This window comes from Lagenorhynchus albirostris, chromosome 11, assembly GCF_949774975.1.
Source record: "Lagenorhynchus albirostris chromosome 11, mLagAlb1.1, whole genome shotgun sequence".
In the NCBI taxonomy this organism is placed as follows: Eukaryota; Metazoa; Chordata; class Mammalia; order Artiodactyla; family Delphinidae; genus Lagenorhynchus; species Lagenorhynchus albirostris.
This window is the reverse complement of record NC_083105.1, coordinates 97,757,300-97,772,297: the sequence shown is the minus strand read 5'-3', so window position 1 is coordinate 97,772,297 and position 14,998 is coordinate 97,757,300. Positions and strand designations below refer to the sequence as shown.

Sequence of the window (14,998 nt, the reverse complement as noted above, 5' to 3'; positions counted from 1 at the left end):
GCACCAGAGGCAGAAGACAGCTGGAAGTCCTGACATGGGGACCAGGGCTTCCCAGCCAGCCTCCTAGTTGGGAAAGCGGTCAGCTTGCCTCCCCCAGCAACTACAGGGATACTTCTGGAAGGGTCCCACCCAGCATGGAGGCGGAGGACCACCTCTGCTGACCCTCCGTCTCCTCCCCTGCCCTCCACACCTGACCTTAGCTGGGTCAGCCGTGCAATGCTGAGCACTAGGGTAGGCCTAGGGGCGGCCTGCCTCACTCCAGGGCAAGGACTGTGGGCATCATGGGGGTGCGTGTGAGTGGGGCTCCTGGGTGAGACCTAGCCCCCACCCCCAAGAGCTCAAGGGGGGTGGGGGGACCGACGAAGGATGGCTCGGGGTGGGGCGGGGGCAGAGGAGGCCTCCCTCCGCTCAAACGCGTTGTCCTGGCTGGCCTGCGGGCTCCTGGCACTGCTGGCCAACGCCTGGATCATCCTCAGCATCTCGGCCAAGCAGCAGAAGCACAAGCCGCTGGAGCTGCTGCTCTGCTTCCTGGCAGGCACGCACATCCTCATGGCGGCCGTGCCCCTCACCACCTTCGCTGTGGTGCAGCTCCGGCGCCAGGCCTCCTCCGACTATGACTGGAACGAAAGCATCTGCAAGGTCTTTGTGTCCACCTACTACACGCTGGCCCTGGCCACCTGCTTCACCGTCGCCTCGCTCTCCTACCACCGCATGTGGATGGTGCGCTGGCCCGTCAACTACCGCCTCAGCAACGCCAAGAAGCAGGCGCTGCACGCCGTCGTGGGCATCTGGATGGTCAGCTTCATCCTCTCCACGCTGCCCTCCATCGGCTGGCACAACAACGGCGAGCGCTACTACGCCCGCGGCTGCCAGTTCATCGTCTCCAAGATTGGCCTCGGCTTTGGCGTCTGCTTCAGCCTCTTGCTACTTGGGGGCATCGTCATGGGGCTGGTCTGTGTGGCCATCACCTTCTACCAGACGCTGTGGGCCCGGCCCCGGAGGGCTCAACAGGCCCGGAGAGCGGGGGCTGGGGGCGGGGCCAAGGGGGGTGGGCCAGGGGGGTTGGGCACCCGGCCAGCCTTTGAGGTGCCGGCCATTGTGGTGGAGGATGCCCGAGGGAAGCGGCGGTCCTCGCTGGATGGGTCCGAGTCGGCCAAGACATCCCTGCAGGTCACCAACTTGGTCAGCGCCATCGTCTTTCTCTATGACTCACTCACAGGGGTGCCCATCTTGGTGAGATTGGGACTCCCCCCCACCTGCTCTCTCCAATACCCAGACCCCAGCATGATCACCTGACCTCTAACTCCATCATCCTTCTTCCTGTCCTCTACCCAGCCCCACTTGTGAACCCCCATCTCTATCATCCATCTCCTAGTTCCCACTAGCCCAGCTCCGTAGCCTGTTCGCCAGTGACCAGTACTCAACTCCATCCATCCTTCCGTCCCACTCCCTGTCCTCTGGCTCCATCATCTATCCTGCAGCTCCACTATTCAGCCCCCAAGACCCATCACCCAGCTGCTAAGCTCCACACTCCACTCCCGAGCTCCCTCTGGATACAACAGGGTCTTGAGCACCCCTGGGTGGCAACCCCAGAGAGCTCACCACCCCCCCCCCGCCCCCAGCTTTCTGCATCCCCATCTAGTCCCTCTTTCTGAATTTCAGTCTGTCTTCAAGTTTACTGTACGGCGTCTGCTCCTCTCCCTCTGCACCCCTGGGCTTTCTCTCCAGTACTCTGTCCTGATCTTCCTCTGAGGCAATCCCTTCCCCTCTGTTCAGCCTTCTTCACCGCCAGCTTTGCCTCTGTCCCGATCCTACGTGATCCGGACCATCCGCTCCTGACTTCTTGCCCCGCCCTCGGCTGCACTAGGATGTCGGATCTGGGGTCGAGTGGGCCCCCTCGGCTCTGGGCCCTGACCCGGGGCCACTCTCCATCCTCCTGCCAGGTGGTGAGCTTCTTCTCCCTGAAGTCGGACTCGGCTCCCCCCTGGATGGTGCTGGCCGTGCTGTGGTGCTCCATGGCACAGACGCTGCTGCTGCCTTCCTTCATCTGGTCCTGCGAGCGCTACCGCGCCGACGTGCGCACGGTGTGGGAGCAGTGCGTGGCTATCATGTCCGAGGAGGATGGCGACGACGGTCAGAGGAGGGGCTGGGCTTTCGCTTTCCTAGGCGTCGGCTCCCTTTCCTGCCCTTTTCTACCAGCCCTTTTTCTTGTGGGGACGGGCTGCCCTGGAGTGCCCCCTGCTGGACAGAACCTGCAGCGCCCCTGGGTTGACTCGTGGCTCCCCTCTCCCCAATCATCACCCCGATGCACACCCACTGCTTCCTCCTCTCGGTGTCTGTTCCCCCTCGAAGGCCACACTAGCCAGCTCTGCCTCCGCCGAGCCTAAGAAACAGTCCAGAGAACTAACACAACCATAAAGGAAGGCTGTGGAACCAAGGGAAAGCTAAGCTTCCTGAGAGAGACTCCCCAGCTACAGGGACAGCTCCTGGCGTGGGATTGGGGGGCCAGGGGTAACTGTTTCAGATAAGTGTGTCTATATGTATGAATCACTAGGGATTCCGCACCGAATGGAACAGACGTTGGCCGCTCTTGTTTTCCTCTTGGAGCTTACAGACTAATGGAAACAGGATTCTCTGGGGAGCTTATAAGGGGGTGGGAGCTTTTAAAGGGGGTGGGGAAGTGGGTGTTCCCTGCCTGTAACCACTCTGCCCCTTTTTTCTCCTAGATGGGGGCTGCGATGATTATGCAGATGGCCGAGTGTGCAAAGTTCGCTTTGATGCCAATGGGGCCACAGGACCAGGGGGTAGGGACCCTACCCAAGTGAAGCTGCTGCCTGGAAGGCACATGCTCTTTCCCCCTCTTGAGAGGGTCCACTACTTACAGGTATGGGACTAGGCAGTACACCTCCTATTCTGGGTATCCCCTCACTACTTTTCTCCAGTCTCTGTTATCCGCCCGACCCCCGATTCCCTAGCCCCAGCCTGCAGGGCACATGAGGAGTAGGTGAAAGGAAGGCATGGCAAGGGAGGCTCCCCTTCAGACCGCTCAGAACCAGGTTTGCCCATCAGAGGATGTTTTGCAGAAGTGTAAGGGGTGGAACCATCTTGCAGAGTCCCCACTTTGGTTCCTGCCTCTACCCCCTTTGTCCCGGCAGCACCCCTGGGTCTACTTGCTCCTCTCCCCAGGTCCCTCTGTCCCGCCGTCTGTCCCACGATGAGATCAACATCTTCTCTACTCCTCGGGCACCTGGCTCTTTCCTGCACAAGTGGTCATCCTCTGATGACATCCGGGTCCTCCCAGCCCAGAGCCGGGCCCTAGGGGGCCCTCCTGAGTACCTGGGACCGAGACAAAGGCTGGAGGAGGAGGAGGAGGAGGCTGAAGGCGGGGGGCTGGCCAGCCTTCGCCAATTCCTGGAGGGCGGGGTTCTGGGGTCAGGTGGGGGACCCCCACGGGGTCCAGGCTTCTTCCGAGAGGAGATCACCACCTTCATTGACGAGACACCTCTGCCTTCTCCGACGGCCTCGCCGGGGCCCTCTCCTCGCCGGCCCAGGCCGCTGGGAGTCTCACCCCGCCGACTCTCCCTTGGGTCCCCTGATAGCAGAGTCGTTGGACTTCCTTTGGGGCTAAGTGCAGGGCGACGCTGCTCCCTGACAGGAGGTGAGGGGAGTGCAAGAGCTTGGGGAGGATCTTGGGACCCAGGTAACCCCATCTTCTCCCAGCTGACCCTGTGAGCCCAGGTAGGCCTGCTGGACTCGGGGGTGGGGGGGCCTGGGTGCGTGACGCCTCGTTCTGTCCCTGACCCTGAGGCAGCTGCCTCCAGACTCTGGGGAGATGGAACCCCTGCTGTCTCCCATCCAAGTGACCAGATGCCTGACTCACCTTCCATCATCCCTAGCAAAATGTATTAAAGTCTGAAGTGTCACCATGGAAACCTGTGTGTCCAATGTGCTGTGGTGGCAAAGGGGATGGTCAGAGGCTCGGGGGCTGGAATGGCTCATAGAAGACAAACTGAAGCAGGCACACTGGACAGAGGCACAGAAATATACACGGAGAAAGACAAACATGCAGACGTTCACAGAGACGGCCTTCTGAGAGCACCTCGGGCTGGGCTGGGCTGGGCTGGGCGGGAGGGCGGTGTGGAGGGGGGAGGACATAGGGAGACACTTGAGTTAGCTGGTTTGGGGTCTGAAGGATCTTCGTTGAGATCTGTGGAGGTGGTTTTAGAGGATGTCTCTATCTCCCATGCCTCAGCGCTCCTCCTTTTCCCAAATCTGTATGTGCGGACTTTCTGGGCAGGAAAGGATTTGAGCAGACCTGGTGTCACAGACCTGGGGTTTACCCCCCTCCCTGCTGCATTTGAAAGTTCTTTGTCCAAAAGCGCGTGTGTGCGGGTTTGTGGGAGGCATCCACGCTCCTTTTCCTGGACCCCAAGAGTGGAGGAGAACGCAGCCGCAGTAGCTCTTCCCACCCGCTGGGCCTCGGTGTCTGGAGTCCGGGGTCCTACGAGGCTCCTCAGGCTGTCTTCAGAGCACCAGGCCTGCTCCACCGCCGGCCGTCTGCCCTGCTCTCCCCGCGGTCTGTTTCTTGGTCCACACCACCCCGCTGGTACTAAAGCCCGCGTTCTCCACCTTCTGCCAGGCGTCCTCTGACTCCCGGCTGGCTCTCACCCCGGCCTCTCCCAGGGCTGGGGCTCGGCCCCATCAGCTCCCGTCGGCACCGCTCATTCCTCCTCTCTTCCTCTCCTCCCTCCTCTCTATCTCGCCTTCCTTTCCCCTCCCTCTTCCTTCCCCGTTTCCTCCCTCTTCCTCGCGGCTCCCGCAGTTCCCTCCTGCAGCCGGCCGGCGGCTCTCGCACGATGTTCCGGCTCCTCCAGTGGCTGCCGCTCTTGCTGCTGCTGCCTCCCCCGGGGTCCCCCGAGCCCCCCGGCCTGGCCCCGCTGTCCGCGGGGGCGCCCCCCCAGGCCCCCGACTTGCTCTACGCCGACGGGCTGCGCGCCTACGCGGCGGGGGCCTGGGCGCCGGCGGTGGCTCTGCTGCGGGAGGCGCTGCGGAGCCGGGCGGCGCTGGGCCGCGCGCGGCTGGACTGCGGGGCGCGCTGCGCGGCCGAGCCAGGGGCCGCGCTCCCCGCCTCCCCGGGGCCCGACTCCGGGCCGGGAGCGGCGCGGGGTGCCTGGGAGCCGCTGCTCCTCCGCGCCGCGCTCCGGCGCGCCGAGTGCCTGACCCAGTGCGGGGCGCGGAGGCTGGGTCCGGGGGGCGCGGCGCGGCTCCGAGTGGGGAGCGCGCTCCAGGACGCCTTCCGACGCCGGGAGCCCTACAACTACCTGCAGAGGGCCTACTACCAGGTGCGCGGTGGCCCGGGCCCCGGGGGTCCTCCCTGGCCCCGCCGCTGTCCTCCTCCAGCTCCCGGGAGGGGCGGCGGGCCAGCGCCCGGACCCGGGTGGGGCTGTGTGGATAGGACCTCGTCTTTGGAGTCCGTCCTATCAAACCGCGACAAACACCCATCGAGGCCGCCGAGGGACAGCCTTGGGAGAGTGGGAGCGAAGTTGGAACGGGTGTCATGCGGCGGGGTGGAAGTAGGTCGGAGATGGAGGGCAGGGGCCTGGAGTTTTAGAAAGTCTTACTGAGACCTACGTGGAGTGACAGCCGCCTCTTCCCAGGAATGAAGGGGGAGGATTAGGGTTGAGATCCGCCGCTGGAGAGAGAGCATGGGGGCGGGAAAGGGGGTGAGTGTGAGCCTTCGCTTGGGGCAGGAGGGAGCTTCGGGAAAGAAAGAGGAGGGAGCGGGCCAGGGCTGAGGGGCCCGGTGTCCCGGGGCAGGGGCAATGGACGCTGCGCGATACTGGTGCGGTCCTTGTTGCCTAATAATGCCTACGTGGCCGGGGAAGGGGGGCGCTGGTCACACACACCTCAGCTCAGGGTCCTAGAGCCCAGCGGCTTTTGCTGGTCGCTCGGGTCACCTCTACTTCCGCACCGCACTTAGCCATCACTTCCACTTCGTCTCTCCAGCGAGGTCCCTCTGCCCATACCCCACCCACTCCATCACTTCCACTTCGTCTCTCCAGCGAGGTCCCTCTGCCCATACCCCACCCACTCCAGTCTTCAGACCCCGCTTCCGCTTCCGTAGCTACCAGACTCCTGAGAGCCCCAACATACTGGGGGTCTGGAGGTTGGGTGGTGGGCAGTTCTCACCTACCGGTCTTCCAGAAGGCTCTGGGGCAGTGTCAGGTGTGTCTGGGGTGCGGAGGCTGGGGAGGAGGCAGAGTCTGACACCCCTACCCCAGGGCTGACTCCCTCATCTTCCCCGCTTCTCAGCTGAAGAAGTTGGACCTGGCAGCAGCCGCAGCGCACACCTTCTTTGTGGCCAACCCGACGCACCTTCAGATGCGAGAGGACATGGCTAAGTACAGACGGATGTCCGGGGTTCGGCCCCAGAGCTTCCGGGACCTGGAGACGCCCCCATACTGGGTGAGACCCTCAGCACGACCCCTATCCCGCCCCCAGTCTTTGACTGCCTGGATACACAGGCCTCGCCGGACTGTGCATTGTCCGCTGGGCATCAGGAAGTCTGGGTACCGTCCTCTGTGACCCTGATGGGAAGTCCCTCTCTGGGACTTAGTTTTCTTCCCGAGATTCACAAAGTCCCACATTCTAACATTTGGATTCCGAGGCCCACCCTGTATTCCCCAAGGTGAACTGGGACCTGGAGTCCAGGCCCCAAATGAGACCCACACCCCTCCCCTTCTTTCCCCCTCCCGATCTAGTCTGGCAACCCTTAACCCCAGGATTTCAGGTGACTGAACACTCCCCTCCCCTGCAGGCAGCCTATGACACCGGCCTGGAGCTGCTGGGGCACCAGGAAGCAGCATTGGCACTGCCCTGGCTGGAGGAGGCCCTGCAGGAGAGCCTGGCCCAGGTGGAGAGCTGCCGGGCCAGCTGCGAGGGGCCTGAGGAGCAGCAGAAGGCGGAAGAGGAGGCGGAGGGGACCGGGAGCTCAGGAGGCCTGTACGAGGCCATCGCAGGTGAGGAGCTGGGCAGAGGGGACCGGGAGCCCTGGAGGCCTGTACGAGGCCATCGCAGGTGAGGAGCTGACGCACTGCGCGGGGCCTCACGGTGCCCAGGGAGGTGCGACGCAAGCTGAGCGGCGCACGTGTGTCCCCCGCAGGGCACTGGATAGGGGTCCTGCGGTGCCGGCAGCGCTGTGTGGGGGACGCGGCCACACGTCCTGGTCGCAGCTTCCCTGTCCCAGACTTCCTTCCCAGCCAGCTGAGGCGGCTGCACGAGGCCCATGCTCAGGGTCAGTGGGGCAAGGGTGAGCCCTGGGGGTGGCTGAGGTTGGAAACGGGGAGAGTGAAGGTTTGTCTCTGATGGTATCCTGAGCCCCGTCCCTTCCTCCCTCTGTCTGTCTCTGCATCTGTAGTTGGTCAGGGCTCCATGGGGACCACCACCTCAGGAGGACGCTTGCTCTCCTTTGGTGCCATGGTGGAAAGCTCGGAGGGGTCACAGGGCTCCTTCTGTCCTTGCTGTTTCTCACCTTCCTTTATTCTCTCCTCTCTTCCTCCCCTCTGAACTCTGCCCACACAGCTCAGGTATGTTCCAGTAAGCTTTGGAAAGAAGCAGTGGAGGAGCCTGTCTGCTGGGTGGGATGGGGCCCTGGGAGGCCACCTTCTCCGGCTCTGCCTCTGTCCCCCTGGCTTCTTGCCTCTGCCCAGGGGTCACAGCGGTGCCCGGTCTCTGGGTCCCGCCCCACGCTGTTCTCTGTCTCCAGTAGGGAATCTGTCCCAGGCTGTGGAAAATGTGCTGAGCGTTCTCCTCTTCTACCCGGAGGATGAGGCTGCCAGGAAGGCTCTGGACCAGTACCAGGCCCAGCTAGGAGAGCCGAGACCTGGCCTCGGGCCAAGAGAGGTAGCCCCTCCGCACTCACCCTGTGAGGCAGCCGGAAATCAAACAGATATACTGGAGAAGCCACCTGGATCCCGCCCCCATTCTGGCCAAAGGCGACCCCAAGGCCAGCATCTGCTCGGTCTCCACTCCCTGCTGCCCACTGCAGGCTCTACCTCTGAGTCCAAGCACCAGCCCAGCCCTCTTCCATTAACCTCGCCCCTGCCTGCCCCGACCTGGGCACAACACACACACACACACTACCCCCAGTCTGAGCCCCGACACCCTGAAGCTGAAGGAGGGCTGAGCCGAGGGGCACAGCCAAGGTTAGGGAGCCTGCGGGCTCCCCTGCTCTCCTCCAGACTTAACTTCCCTGTCCCCCCCCCCCCCGCTGTCCCCCTTCTCCAGGACATCCAGCGCTTCGTCCTCCGATCCTGGGGGAGAAGAGACAGCTCTACTATGCCATGGAGCACCTGGGGGCCAGCTTCAAGGATCCCGTGAGTGACCCCACTGCTCCCCACCCGCCCCCAGGAGGGGGACAGCAGTAATGCCCTATGTGGATGTGCCGCATCCGTTCCCAACAGCGTTTCCCATTTCTCCATAACCCTTCGAGGGTTGGAGAGGACTCTGCGTCCCAGCGTCGCAGGGACAGAGGCGGGCGGCTTTGGGGTCATGCAGGCCTAAATGTTGGTCTCTCTGCCACGAGCAAGCTCTGGACCTTCACTTGCCTCGGCCTCGATTTCCTTACCTGTAAAATGGGAACATCACACTTATCTCATAGCCCTGTTGAAGCCACGTCGCTTGCTCCGAAGTACAGAAAGCTCTGTTGCGGCTGCTTTCCTTACTCTTTGTTGTAGTTGTGGAGGGGACTAAAGGGCAGAGGTTATTCTCGCTAGTGCTACAGCATAAGGCAGGCTTCCTCAACCTTTTTGCCACTATTGCCATTTTGGACCAGATACTTCCTAACTGGGAGAAGGGGGCTGTATAGGCCACCTTCCCTGTAGGCCGGCCTCTGCCCAGTAGGTGTCGCTAGCACTCCCTGAGTCATGACCATCAAAACTGTTTGCAGACATTGCAACGTCCCCTAACGGGCAAATCTCCCTGTTTGGAAACCGTTGGTTAAATCCCAACTCTGTCCCTTATCAGCTGTGTGGTCTTGGGCATGTTGCTTTATGTCTCTGTGTCTCAGAGTCCTCTCAACTGCAAAATGGGCACATTACTGCGACCTGTTTGATCAGACTGTTGTGAACTTTAAATGATAAATTCCACATCCACATATAAAGCTCTTAGAATAGCGCCTGGCAAATGGTGCTACGTAAGTTGTTGTTGTTGTTATTATTATCATCCTTATTGCAGAGTTTGGCCCAGTGCCCGGGGCTCCCGACAGTGAGTCCAGGGCTTTCTCCACCTCCACCTTCCCCTCTGGAAGCAGGAGGACCTTAATGTGGTAGCTCAGGGTCTACCGTCAGGGATTCAGGGGTGGACTGGATGGGTGATGGCGCTTTTCCTGACTGTCCCAGGATCCCTGGACCCCAGCAGCTTTCATCCCTGAGGCCCTTAGAGAAAAACTCAGGTAGGAGGTGCCTTGTGGTGGGGGGGGCGTGGCCTGAGCTGGAAGGGGAGGGATGGGTCCTGGGGAAGATGGGTCTGGGCTGGCCTGTGCGTCCGCTGAGCGTGTCTCTCACCCCTGAGAGAGGATCGGGAGAAGACGCCGTGGGACCGTGAGCCTCCACAGCCGAAGCCCTTGACTCACTGGAAGGGTGAGTTCCTGGGACAGCAGGAGGCAGGAGCCTGAAGGGGCTGGGGGCTGCCAGCTACCGCTGGGCCTGCTCTCAGGGGACCCTCAGCCCCGCTCCTGTCCCTCCCCGGCAGATGTCCTCCTCCTGGAGGGCGTAACCCTGACCCAGGACGCGAGGCAGCTGAATGGGTCAGAGCGAGCGGTGCTAGACGGGCTGCTCACCCCAGCCGAGTGCGGGGTGCTCCTGCAGCTGGCCAAGGTGAGAAGACCTGTGGGGGGGGCACTGCCGCTACTTGGGGACCCTCTGGCACAGCTGTCTGCCCCCTTGCTCTTGGCCTGCCCCCTGTCCTGCTCTCCCTGACTCTCCAGCGGGGACTGTGCTTGCCACTGCCTCCCCGCTGGGGACAAGTTGCTTTTCCTCTTAACTTAGCTGACATGGGCTGGTCATTTTACAGAAGGATTTTGTGAGAAACTGATAGGAAGAACAAAATACAAAGCATAAATGCATCAGAAAGGGTGAGTGCGCAGGTGAAGATTCCTTGGTTGGCCGAGAGCTCAGTTACTGGCTCGGCAGACGTGCAGGCTGTTTCTCCATCATCGCCTCCCCTCCTGGATTGGGTGAGATGGTCTGTATTCACCAGGTCGACTCTGCCATTTTATGAAGCTTCAGTCTCACTCTGGGCTAGCGGTTCTTCGACACACGCTCTTTGAGACCCTGCTGTATACTGGAAATGCCTAGGTTCCAGGGAGAGGTAGATGAACACAGACCGTGCATTGGGGAGCTCAGTGTATAGAGAAGGAATCAGGCATGGAGACATAATCAGAGTGGGTGGTGAGTTTGATGAAAGAAGTCTGTACAGGGTACTCCTCCACGGACTTCCCTGGCCGTCCAGTGGTTAAGACTCCAAACTTCCACTGCAAGGGGAATGGGTTCGATCCCTGGTCAGGGAGCTAGGATCCTGCGCTGAGATGCAAAGTCACGGAAGGCTTGCCGGAGGGGCTGGCATTTGAGCTCAGTCTTAAGGATGAGTTAACCAAACAGAGAGGGAAGGAAAGTCAGGCTGCAAGGGAGAAGAACAAGGGGGGTTCTGGGAACTGCAGTGGAGCACAGGAGTTAAGAACATGGGCCAGTCCCAGCAGGGATTACCTGTGTGACCTTGGGCAATATATTTTAACATCTGTGAGCCTAGTTTCCTCTCTATGAAATGGGGCTAAATGCAGCGGTTATGTTGTAGGGTTGCTGTGGTGGCTGTGAGGATTAAATGAGTTAGTACGTGGTAAAGCTCTTGGAAGAATGTGGAAATAGCATGATCTATCGCTATTAATGTCAGGCCGTATGTTATCCAGAGGCGGTGTAGGGGTGGAGGCCCAGGAGAGATGGGGAAGGGCCTCTGTACCCTACCAAGGAGTTTGGACTTTATTTGTGGACGACTTACTGGAGGATTTAAGGAGGGGTGGACTCTTATCTTCCTGCAGAACCTCCAAGGGCAGGGTCTGGAGCCCTTATCCTGTAGGGAGCTCCCTCTAGTGGCAGTGTGGAGAATGCAGCGGGAGAGGGAAGTGAGCGGGAGCCTCTGGGATGATTGCAAGAGGGCCGCCGCCCTAGGTTAGGTTCTCATTTCAAGGGAATGAAGATGGGGACAGATGAGAAATATTTAGAAAATCAAAGAGAAAGAATTTGAGGACTAATTCTATGTGGAAGATGAAGAAAGAATGGAGTCAAGGATAACTCCCAAGTATCAGACCTTTCTGTTCCTTGATTACACGAAACTCATTCTGGCCCCAGGACCTTTGCATTTGCTATTTCTGCTGCCTGGAACATTTTTTCTCTCAGCTATTCCTTCATATCATTTGGTTTCAATGTAGGTGTCACCTCATCACCTAGCTGTCCCCTGATCCCTGCCGGGGCACTCTCGGGGTTGTAACCCTGCTTTAATTTTCCATGTAACACTTAACACCACCTGAATTGATCTGGTTTGTTTGTTTATTATCTCAAAATATAAACCCTGCTGGAGCTTTTCATGTTCACAGCTGAGTCCGCAGTGCCTAGAACAGGGATTCTACTATGTGCCTGGCACGTAGTAGGTGCTCAGTGCCTACTGAATGAATGAATGAATAAAAGAATAGAGTGTTAGATGGCTTGAGTGGCCAGGTAGCCTCTATATAAACCTCTCAGAGATGAGGCTTAAATACGGGGTAATTAGATAGTGGTACCTTGAGTTTCAAAAAGCAGACAGAATAGAAAAAAAGAAAGAAAAAGCAGAGAGTAGGTATCAGGAAAGGGACACTCAGATACTAGGAGACCCCCAGTTGATAAGAGTCATGTAGGCAGTTGGGTAACTGGGACTTAGCATCAAGGGTACTCAGGTTCTCCAAGAGCATGTAAGTTGAGAAGGGATGGAAGAGAGACACCTTTGCTATTGCCACGTCCCTACCTCGAGTCAGCCAGGACCTGTCCCGACTGTCGAACCTCCTGCCAGTGTCCTTTTCCAGAGCAACTCCCCTATTCTCGGCCCATCGGGATGAGTGATCAAGCCCCTTCTGCCCGCTTCCCCAGCTGTCCTTACCTCGCAGGGCCCCTTCCCCACTGTAGGAAGCTCTCCAGAGCTCTGTGCACAGTCCCTTCCGTGAGTGGGGTTGCAGATCTTTACCAGGAGTGACAACACAGACGCGGAGATAGTCGTTCTCTGGGAAAGGGCAGCAGCTCAGAGAACTCCGGGAGCTTCTAGCCTCTTCCAGGGAGTTGGGAGGGTTGGAGGGAAGGCCATGTGGCCCTGTGGGCAGTGAGGTGGGCGATAGCCCGGGGCCGGGGAGGGTGACTCCCCCAGCCAACCCCCTCCCTGCTTAGGACGCGGCTGAGTCTGGAGCCAGGTCTGGCTATCAGGGCCGCCGCTCCCCACACACTCCCCACGAACGCTTCGAGGGGCTCACGGTGCTCAAGGCCGCCCAGGTGAGAGGAGGCCCCAGGCCCTGGCCTGATGCCAGAACTGGAGAAGAGGGACCGAGAGTAGCCGAGTCCTCGGCCCAGGGTTGAGGAGGGACTTCCAGACCGAGGGGCCCGGGTTGCCGTCATGGAGCAGTTGGGCGGATGGGCGCCCCCAAACCGTGGGTGGAGGGCAGTGGAAGAAGTGGGGCGGGGGCAGGGGCCACCCTTCCAGTGCCTCCCCCTTCCTGGCCCTTCCTTCTCTGCTGGCAGCTGGCCCGGGCTGGGGTTGTGGGCAGTCAGGGCGCCCAGCTGCTTCTGGAGGTGAGCGAGCGCGTGCGGAGCCTGACACAGGCCTACTTCTCCCCGGACCGGCCCCTGCACCTCTCCTTCACCCACCTGGTGTGCCGTAGTGCCATAGAAGGTAACCGCCAGGGACCCTGCCGCTCCGCCCCAGCCTCGGGGCCCCTCGGGGCCGGTGCACCGCACACCTTCCGCAGCCCAGGCCACCTGCGTCCCAGTCTTCACTGCACGAGGACTGACTCCCCTGCCCAGGCCGGGCCCGGCTGTGACCCCGGAGCTGCAGGGTGGGTGTCGGTGGGCGGGCACCGGGCAGCGGGGCGCCCACCGGGCCCCTTCGCTTCCCAGGAGAGCAGGCACAGCGCATGGACCTGAGCCACCCGGTGCATGCAGACAACTGCGTCCTGGACCCTGACACCGGGGAGTGCTGGCGGGAGCCCCCGGCCTACACCTACCGAGACTACAGGTGGGTGGCCCTCCAGGGGTCAGGCAGGGGGGCCTGGGCAGGGGTCTCACCGCCTCCTGTCTTCCTCCCTCCCTAGCGGACTCCTCTACCTCAATGATGACTTCCAGGGCGGGCACCTGTTCTTCACAGAGCCCAACGCCCTCACCGTCACGGTAAATGGGGGCTGGGGCGGGGGACAGGGAGCCCAGCTGTGGGCTCAGGACTCAAAACAGAAGGTTCCCAGAGGCAAATGCAGGGAAGTGGCGGGGGCCGCCTTAGCCCTCTCCTTCCCTGGCCTCCCCAGTGCCTCCCACCACTTGTGTGTCCAGGGGCTCTCCTAGCCCCTCCCAGGAGACCTCCAAGGGGCCCCTCCAGGCCCTCCTAAAGGAGGGCGGGTGAAGCACAGGACCCCAAGCCCCTATTCCAGGTACAGGCTCGGGGCTAGGATCGGTGGAAGAGCGGAGCAGTGCTTCTTCATTGTGTATTGCTCTGCCTTGTCCAATTACTTCCTTCTCTGCTCACCACCGGTAATCCAAGCTCTCTTTGGGGTGGAAAAGTGTCCTCAAGATCCTTATGCCCAGAACCCGGAGTCTGGTGCTGCGCTCGTGCCTTCAGGTGGCTTCACCCCTGGTACAAAGAGTTGGCCAGGAAAAGTCAGGGCACTGGGGCGGATAGAGGTCCCTTCTCCCTTTGGCTCCAACTCCTCTAGCCTCAGTCTGGCACTTTGGCTCCCCAAGTGGAGGCCCATTTCCCACTTGCCCCCAGACAGCCCCTGAATTATGGAGGGGAAGTGGTGGGCAAGAGAGCTGCCTTCTCTGGGCCCCCTACCCCCGTCCTACTCCAGGGACTCGGGGCCAGGTTTTCCGAGGGCCCCTCCCTGGAGCTGCATCCGCCATGGCCCGCCAGGCGCAGGTCCGTCCTCGCTGCGGACGCCTCGTGGCCTTCAGCTCCGGCGTGGAGAATCCCCACGGCGTGTGGGCCGTGACGCGGGGGCGGCGCTGCAGCCTGGCGCTGTGGCACACGTGGGCCCCTGAGCACGGGGAGCAGGTGAGGAGCGAGCGGGAGTAGCCGTGTGAGGGGCGGGCAGGCTGACGGGTAAGGCACAGGGGCTGAGCTGAGCCAGGGAGGGGCCTTGGGGCAGGGTGGATGCAGGAGATCAGGCCAGACCCTCCTCTCCATGCCTCCCAGGAGTGGACAGAAGCCAAAGAGCTACTGCAGGAGCCAGAGAAGGAGGAGGGAGAAGGAATGCCCAGCAGAGACCCCGCCCCAGAACCCCCCAGCCACAGGCTTCAGCGGGTCCAGGACAAGGCTGGGAAGCCGCCTCGGGTCCGAGAGGAGCTGTGAGGGGCTGAACCAGCTCCTTGGGGATGTGGCCTCTTGACTTGTGGGGGGTCTGCCTTGATGCCAAGACCCCCGAGAAGTCCCCATGTGACAGGAGCAGAACAGCGAGCTCTCCATCCCTGCACGCCCGCCAGCCTGGGGATCACAAGGGCCGTGCAGCCCTGGACTCAGAGGACACTGCACAGACTAGCCTGGGCCCAGCTGACGGACCTGCAGCCCTAGGACAGACAGAAGGCGCGATGCTGCCGCCGTGGAGAGAAACGGCAGGGGGTAGGGCCCGACTGCTTTAAATGAGGAGAACGAGAGGGAGGGTCACCCCACTGCCCGCTCCCCGCCCGTCAATAAAGAGCCTGAAGATCCCTCAGCCGGGGCC

General features: G+C 61.1%; 2 protein-coding genes across 2 annotated transcripts; both read left to right on the top strand.

Moving 5' to 3' along the window:
* The first annotated feature begins 366 nt into the window (after positions 1-366).
* GPR162 (G protein-coupled receptor 162) lies at positions 367-3,917 on the top strand. Its single transcript, XM_060167021.1, has 4 exons — positions 367-1,233; positions 1,944-2,133; positions 2,727-2,884; positions 3,187-3,917. Exons 1-4 carry the CDS (start codon positions 367-369, stop codon positions 3,730-3,732), a joined length of 1,761 nt encoding a protein of 586 aa, XP_060023004.1. The 3' UTR covers positions 3,733-3,917.
* Positions 3,918-4,835: 918 nt separating this feature from the next.
* On the top strand, positions 4,836-14,989 carry P3H3 (prolyl 3-hydroxylase 3). The gene is given in 16 exon segments (XM_060167020.1): positions 4,836-5,342; positions 6,313-6,465; positions 6,818-7,019; positions 7,163-7,294; positions 7,766-7,902; positions 8,287-8,308; positions 8,311-8,375; positions 9,399-9,451; positions 9,571-9,638; positions 9,751-9,875; positions 12,465-12,566; positions 12,813-12,963; positions 13,188-13,305; positions 13,382-13,457; positions 14,191-14,331; positions 14,473-14,989. Coding segments are annotated over 16 exon segments (2,187 nt in total). The 5' UTR covers positions 4,836-4,856; the 3' UTR covers positions 14,629-14,989.
* The last annotated feature ends 9 nt before the right edge of the window (positions 14,990-14,998 follow it).

What these genes read in the sequence shown, in the direction of transcription:
- GPR162 (XM_060167021.1), top strand. Translation starts at nt 367, where the DNA reads ATGGCTCGGGGTGGGGCGGGGGCAGAGGAGGCCTCCCTCCGCTCAAAC. An exon ending in TCACAGGGGTGCCCATCTTG is followed by an intron (nt 1,234 to 1,943) that starts GTGAGATTGGGA and finishes TCCTCCTGCCAG; the next exon opens with GTGGTGAGCTTCTTCTCCCT. An exon ending in AGAGGGTCCACTACTTACAG is followed by an intron (nt 2,885 to 3,186) that starts GTATGGGACTAG and finishes TCCTCTCCCCAG; the next exon opens with GTCCCTCTGTCCCGCCGTCT.